At 46.6% G+C, this 7542-nt stretch overlaps 1 protein-coding gene across 1 annotated transcript in view; it reads left to right on the top strand.

The window, feature by feature from the left end:
- Positions 1 to 474: 474 nt before the first annotated feature.
- PNLIPRP1 (pancreatic lipase-related protein 1) overlaps positions 475 to 7542 on the top strand; it is a 20703-nt gene continuing 13635 nt past the window's right edge. The window contains exons 1-4 of the mRNA XM_006879912.1: positions 475 to 523; positions 1984 to 2138; positions 2649 to 2774; positions 6017 to 6151. Coding sequence (XP_006879974.1) covers positions 475 to 523; positions 1984 to 2138; positions 2649 to 2774; positions 6017 to 6151 — 465 coding nt within the window. The remainder of the gene's footprint in view (positions 524 to 1983; positions 2139 to 2648; positions 2775 to 6016; positions 6152 to 7542) is intronic.

The raw sequence follows: 7542 nt of genomic DNA, 5'->3' as shown, positions 1-7542 counted from the left end.
ACAACATGTGTTGCTGCTTAGAAACTTTTGGGCGATGGAGCAGGATATTAGAAGGTGAGGCCTGTTGACTCACAATCACATTCACAGAGACACACGCACAAAGTTAGAGGTCTTTCTGTCCCTTCCAATCCAGCATTCTCTCATATCCCCAGACTTGTGGGAAGATTGATCACTATTCGTAATCTTGCTTTGTGTATTTATGCAGATTAAAATATGAAAGGCACACAGCGCATTCTATCACCACCTGCTATTTCTTTGAGGTAGCGTCCAGATGATAAGGCTACAGTATAAAAAGTGGCCTGGACACTTGATCTGAGTGGAAGGGTCTGCCTGGAGCATCGGACAGGGTAAGTCACCTTTGTCACTCCTCCACCCGCAGTAACACCGAAGTCAGGAAAGTCTGTATTGATTCCCCAGTCTGCTCCTGGTTCCGGGAATGCCCGGCGACCCTGAGTATGTTTGCATTCATTGTAGATGCTGAGCATGTGGACTATCACATTCCTACTGCTGGGAGCAGCCAGTGGTAAGAAACACCACCCCTGCCCCTTGGGAAAGGTTTCTAGCCAAGCTCTCAGCCTTCAAGCCTTAGCCGCTGTAGGGCTTCCAGTGGCTCCAGGAAAACTCCAGATGCCGGGCAGTAGCAGAGAGCTGGCTCTTTGCCTGGGAATAGCTAGGCTGTTTGAAGGGAGCCTCCTGGACAGTGTCTCCCTGTGTCAGCTGTGTGCCCAAGTGCCCCGGATTAGTCTTTGGTAGGTAAGGCATGAAATGCTCCTATCAAAATGCAAATATGATGCCTGTCTGGCTTAACAGAGAGGCCCATTCATGCCCATTATCACATTAGGCAGCTGCCTCTCATAGTGTTTGAAGAATTCAAGTGTTAACCAAAACGAGAAAGGCTGGGTGGGCAGCAGGACTCTGTAAGATGGGCAGTCTTGTTTGGGTGAGGGTCTGAGGGTCAGGTGGAATATTTGGTAGTTTGTTGGGTTTTTTATTTTATTTAAGCCTCTTGTTTAGTGTCAACAAGACCTCCTGGAGGGGTCTTAGGCCCGTGGCCCTCGGCCTCATGTTATTCTATTTTGGAGAAACATTTTTCTAAGCAATTCAGCACTCTTCTGTCAGTTTGCTGTACTGAGGTAATCTGGGTTTGCTGTGATGCTGAACCTTGTGTCATTGGGGGAGGGGGGTCAAATGCCATAATGGCTGCCCATGGTGGACAGTGTTTGGTGGAGCTCCCTGTTTAAGACAGGTTGGGAAGCAGGAGTGGCATCCCCTTCCTAAACCACATGCCTCTGGAAACTCTATGAACTTGGAGAAATGACAATAGTTACAGAAAGGCGTCAGGTCTTTTGTTCATAGGGTAACTGTGAGTCATGCTCAACTCAGCAATCAAAAGCAACAAACAGCAACCACAAAGGTTGTGGATTGGAATCTACCTGCTGCTCTGCAGGAAAAAAGGCGGGCAGTCTGCTTCCACCTGGAAACCCTAAGGCCACTTCCACGCTGTCTTCAGTAGTTAGTATTAGTCCGAGCCAACTGGCAGGAAGTGGGTGGGCTGACCCCTGGTGACCTCATGTGCTCCACCCACTTCCTAAAGCTGGATTTTCAGTAGATTACCAGGGCCTTTCTTCCAAGGTGCCTCTGAGTGAGCTCAACCTGTAGCCTTTTGGTTTTCTCAGCTGAGCATGTTAACCATTTGCATCATGGGAGCCTTATTAGTCAGATGTAGATACAGATATAAAAAAGTCTCAGGAGAGCTTGATGCAGGGTTGCTGAGTTCTGAGTGGAGAATGTCTGAGTCTCTGTGGAGCCCAGTGTGGCTGGTGCCATGTCAGAAAAGGGACACAAAGGACTAGCGGAGTGGATGAGATAGTGACCAGCCACTCTTTTCACTGTCCCAATGTGAGGGACGGACCGCCAGTCTGAACAAGCCCAGAGACTTGCCAGGGGAGCTTAGACTTAAGCATATCCACCCTCTCCCTCCAGGAAAAGAAGTTTGCTATGATGAACTCGGGTGCTTTTCTGATGAGGAGCCTTGGGCAGGGACTGCAATCCGACCCCTGAAAATCCTCCCTTGGAGCCCTGAGAAGATTGGCACCCGCTTCCTGCTCTACACCAATGAAAACCCAAACACCTTTCAAGTGAGTCCTCCTATGGTTGCAACTGAGCAAGGGGATGTGCTCTCCCCACAGCCCGTGAGCTCCCCGGGGCTAGAGCTCTATTATCTCTGCCTCCTCCTCTGTCACCATATCCCATTCCTGCCCCACGTTCCTCTGGCCTGCTCTTCATCCAGGCCCACGCAGATCGGGACAGTGTAGGTCTTCAGTGAATGGTTCATACTTGTCAGACTACAGCTGGTTAGATGGTCCAAGCTTGGGGTGAAGACAACACAGTCCGGCAAGAACTGTAGGGAAAGTGAGAAGCAGGGTCTGTCTTCAGCCCAGATGGTGACTGGACCACAGCCCAGGTCCAGCAGAGGCAGTGATTACTGACTTGGGGAGGCAGGACAGGGAGGAATTCAAGGTGGACTTCATGAAAGAGGTGGCTTTTGTGCTAAGCCTGCCAAGGTCATGGGTTTGGGAGCAAAGAATAGGAAGGGGAAAGACAGGAACTGAGTGACCGTGACCACATGACACATTGTGTATTTTCAGACTCTCCTTCTCTCTGATCCATCCACGATCGAGGCATCAAATTTTCAAACAAACAGGAAGACCCGCTTCATCATCCACGGATTCATAGACAAGGGAGATGATGGCTGGCTGCTGAACATGTGTAAGGTAGGCGCCACCTCCCAGCCCGCCCTGCTCTGGACGCAGCCGCTGATGCTGCTCCTTTACGCAGCCCAGCCAAGGCACGACTCCGCTCAGGGGCTCACAGCTCCTGGATCAGGGACACGAAGGCACAACGAAGGGGCCTCTGTTCACACGAGAACAGAAACCCCACCTCACAATTCTGGAACATAGCTGATGACCCAAGTCAGGAAATGCCTTATATGAGCAGACTTTCCCCCCACCCCCTTCTTTCTATATTGTTACTTTTTTCTCTCCTCCCAACCCTCTCCCCCAGAACACTTCCCTCTTGGAAAAGTAAAATTCTTTCATTGTATACAATCCCTCCTTCCAGGTCCACTCCACTATGCAGCCTTGGCTCTGGACTCCTGTCATGACAAAAATACCTAATTACATATCCCTTTTAAACAGTTTTATCCCTCATCTGATTCAATGCAGTATACATTATTTAACCTTTCTCAGTCTCCCCCCAACCCCAATGTCAGTCTTGTTTCACAATAGCGGTAGCATGCAGTATTTGTCCTTTTGTGACTGAGATACTTCACTCAGCATAATGTCCTCCAAGGTCACCCATTTTAAACAATATTGCACAAGTTTCTTGTTTTTCAGTGCAGCATGGTATTCCATTGTGTGAATATACCAAAACTTCTCTATCCATTCGTTTGTTGATGGGCACTTAGGTTGTTTCCAACTCCTTGCTATTTATTGTGAACAAAGCTACAATAAACATGGGTGTGCATAGGAGCAGACTCTTATACGAGCAGACTCTTCCACTCCCATTTCTGGCTAAATCAAGGCTAAGCATTTCCTGCTCCCCTTTTCAGTGAGGTAAACCTTGCATTCGTATAAATGATGGTTCTGTTCTTCCTGCTCGCAATGTGTGCCCCCCACACCAAGAGTCAGAAATGTGGAACTGTGACCAATCATTTGAGACATGGAGAACTGAGAGGGATTGGGTGACTAAACGAGACAGTGCCAGAATTACGACACAGTACAGACAGGTGAGGAGATCTGATGGCACTGGGGTTAAAGTAGTCCCCTATCAACCAAAAGTTCAGCCATTCAAACCCACCAACCACTCTTTGAGAGAAAAATGAGGCCGTCTGCTTCTGTAAAGAACAGCCTTGTGAGCTGCGGGGTATTTCCTCTCTGCCCTACAGGGTCGCAATGAATCAGAACAATTCAGTGGCCGTAGGTTTTACAGCACCTGTTGGTTGAAAGGATAGACTGACAAGCATATATATACATCCATGTTCACACTCACAGAAACACACGCACAGAGATGCATGTGTGTACAAACACACACATCCGCTTGCACGCTTCCACATCCACACACTTGCCATCAGCCTTTCTTTTATGCATGCTTGATCCAATCTATTTTTAGCCACTAGCACTGATGCCAGCAACCCCTCTCCCACATCAACTTTAATAAGGACGAGGATACCGTAAACATCAACAGGAAAATTAATCTTGCCTTTGGCTTTAGTTTTCCAGTCATTTAACTTTTGGCATCTCTTCTGCCCCATAGTAATAAGAGGCAGGTTTGTTGATGTAGGGATTTGATGCACATTTATACTTAAAGCATGTGTGTAGGAGAAATCCCTCAGGACCACTTCAACAGATTCCTCAGCAACTACCAGCATCTTTGTGAGCGTGGTCACTCATGTTAGCATCCTATGAGAAAAACAACTGAGAGAGTGGATATAGCACTGTTTAAATCACAAGCCATTTCTATGTACAGCTTTGCAGGCTTCTAAGGGCATAGTGGAGCTATTCACCTTCTTCTTCTTCTTCTCCTCCTTCTCCTCCTCCTCCTCCTCCTTCTCCTTCTCCTTCGCCTTCACCACCTTCACCTTCTTCATCTTCACCATCTTCATTTTCTTTATCATTATTATTATTATTATAGTTCATTTACAAAATTTTAATGCATTGCTTTCTAGGACAGATTCTTCCAATTAGTGGAGCTCTGGGCATCCAGGAAGATGCCTGCCTTGCTGAATTCTTCCATCTCTTCTTTTTTTTTTCTCTTCCGTCTCTTCTAAATCAGCCCAATTATACTTCTGTAATGCCTGCAGTATGTGTTTCTTGCACAAACCACTATGTCGACATGACTATAAACAGAGTGATGCTGTCTTTCCCTCCTTCACCCTTTCCCCACACATCTTGTTGTTGTCAAATCAATTTCAACTCCTGGTAGAATACAGAGGAAAGCTGCCTCACGGTTTCCAGGCTGTAACCTTCATGGCAGTAGACTTTCAAGTCGTGCTCCTTCAGAGGTGCTGTGTGGATTTGAACAGCCAGTCTTTTGGTTAATAGCTGAGTGCTTAATTATTGCATCTCCTTACATACACACGAGGGAACTCTGGTGGCTTAGTGGTAAGGAATTGGGCTGCCAACCTGAAGGCACACGTTTTGAATCCACCAGCTGTTCAGCAAAAGAAAGGTGGGCAATGTCCTCCTGTACTTTTTTCTGCTTCTGAAAACCCCCTGGAAGGTCAGCTGTGAGTCTATTCTGACTTAAACGTACACAACAACAACATACACGTTGAAAACAAAAACAATCACTACTGTCTATTTGATTTCCACTCAGTGACCCTTCAGGACAGAGTCACACTTCTCCCTCAGGCTCCCAAGGCTGTGAACCTTCAAATAAGGAGACTTTCTCCCACAGAGCACCTGTCTCTGGCGAGGAGCTCAACCACTGAGGCACCAAGGCCTCTGTACACTTAATAGACGTCCAGCTTGCTGGGGGAGCTCTGACACAGAAATGGACAGCTTCACAGTGAAACCCAAAGGGCTATTCATGAACAAGTCCTCAACGTCATCTAGGCACTGGCCACTCACGACTGCATTTCCTTTTCAAAACAGAACATAGCACAACTTTTGTTGTTGACTGTTTTGTTTGGGTTTCTTAAAATTTAAACCAACCTTATGAAGTTTGATAGAAACTCAGAGCAAGCCTGAGTTAAAGCCCTTCATTAATCTGCAAACTAAAGCAGGAATCAACGACTGGTGTTTAGTGTTCACCCTGAGGAATAACTGTAAATGAATTTCCTTACAACAGGATTCCCCAACACAGTCTCATTTATCTCGGGGCCATGAGAATGGGGCGGGGTGAAGGGGGGTGTTGGGCATGGCCAGCCTGAGGGCTGTGGTCGCCATCTCTGGCCCTGGTTGAGTGTCATTTCATGGACTGATGGGAACACCCCTTTTTTCTCTCCCAAACCCAGAACATGTTCCAGGTGGAGGAGGTGAACTGCATCTGTGTGGATTGGAAGAAGGGCTCCCAAACCACATACACACAGGCCGCCAACAATGTGAGGGTGGTGGGTGCGCAGGTGGCCCAGATGCTCAGCATTCTCAAGGTGAGTCAGCTCTGGACTCCAGGGCACCGGTGGGTGGGAGCAGCACCCCATAGTGTCTGCCGGGTGACAATGCAGCTAGGAGTTGCATAGTTGAAGAGGAAACCAGGGCATTTCTCCCAGAGCTACGTTTCTGATACAGGTCTCAATAATGACATTCTGGTGGGAAAAAAAGATATCATAATAATAATAACCACAACAATAATAAACAACACTTAGGAGGTAGAGGCTTCAATTTACAAGGAAGAAAACTGGGTTCTAGGAAGGTTAAAAATCAAAGAGCAAGTGGGAAGATTTGACGTTATCCAGGCTGCTTAATTTTGGGAAACACTGTCTTCTCAATACCCCAAAAGGCTCTGTTTGCTAAATAGAGATGAAATTCGCATGTACCAACTCCAACATCAGGGAATTTCTCGTGCCACAATCATGCCAATTACTTCTTCCTACTTTGGTCTTTTTTATTATCTGTTGTTGTTGTTGTTATGTGCCATCGAGTCACCTTTACCTAGTTGGGTTTTTTTGTGTTGTTGTTGTTGTTTTTTACCTCTTTATTGTGATTTGAGTGGAAGTTTACAGAGCAGTTTTTCCATTCAGTAATTCACACACATTTTGTGTTCAGGCATTCATTGAAAGACCATCAACGTAACAGCACTTTCCCCAAGCCCTCCCTACATTTCCTGTTTCCATTTATCCTTCTTCCCTATCTTTTCCTTTTTTTCTGAGCTTTACTCCTTGGCAAATGCCCTTTTGCTCTCCTAAGATAAGGAGAGTGTACCTCCGTGGAATTATCGGTTATCTCACAGTCCAGTCTATTGTTTGACTGAAAGTTGAACCACTGGGGTGAGCTCAGTTCCTGGCTTAAAAATTAGCTAAACTGTTATGATGTTTTTCTAAATCAAATCAAAGTCTTAGTCACTTCTGGCTTATAAAGACTCAGCTGGTTCTAATTATTTCTAGATGGATACTCCATGACCACTCCCACAGACATTGAAGCCAGTCGTGTGAGTGTGCCAGGGCCTTTGTAGATTACAGATACCGGAGGACATCCATCCTTTGTGATTTCTCACTCAGCTAATACGTGAAATACATTTGAGCAAACATCTGAGGCCACCCCATGCAAATATGTCAAGGCTCTGTGCTATTTGCTTATTTACCCAATGTTATTTTTGGACACGGTGTCAGGAGCTGAGCTAGGGAGTGTTGAGGAGCACTGAGACCCCATCTTGCAGCAAAGACTAGCAATGGGAATACAATGTAAGCATGAGTCTTAGGGGGCCAGTTCACGGTGCTGTGGGAGCACACAGGAGGGGAACAGCTAACTGAGGCTGCGGTGAAGTAGATCCTGGGCACGTGATTGGAGAGATAGTTGAGGTTGTTATATGCTATCGAGTCAC

This window comes from Elephantulus edwardii, unplaced genomic scaffold, assembly GCF_000299155.1.
Source record: "Elephantulus edwardii isolate Elephantulus edwardi_28Jun2011 unplaced genomic scaffold, EleEdw1.0 scaffold00006, whole genome shotgun sequence".
Lineage (NCBI taxonomy): Eukaryota > Metazoa > Chordata > Mammalia > Macroscelidea > Macroscelididae > Elephantulus > Elephantulus edwardii.
Note: the sequence above shows the minus strand (reverse complement) of the source record. Positions and strands in the feature narration are given on the sequence as shown.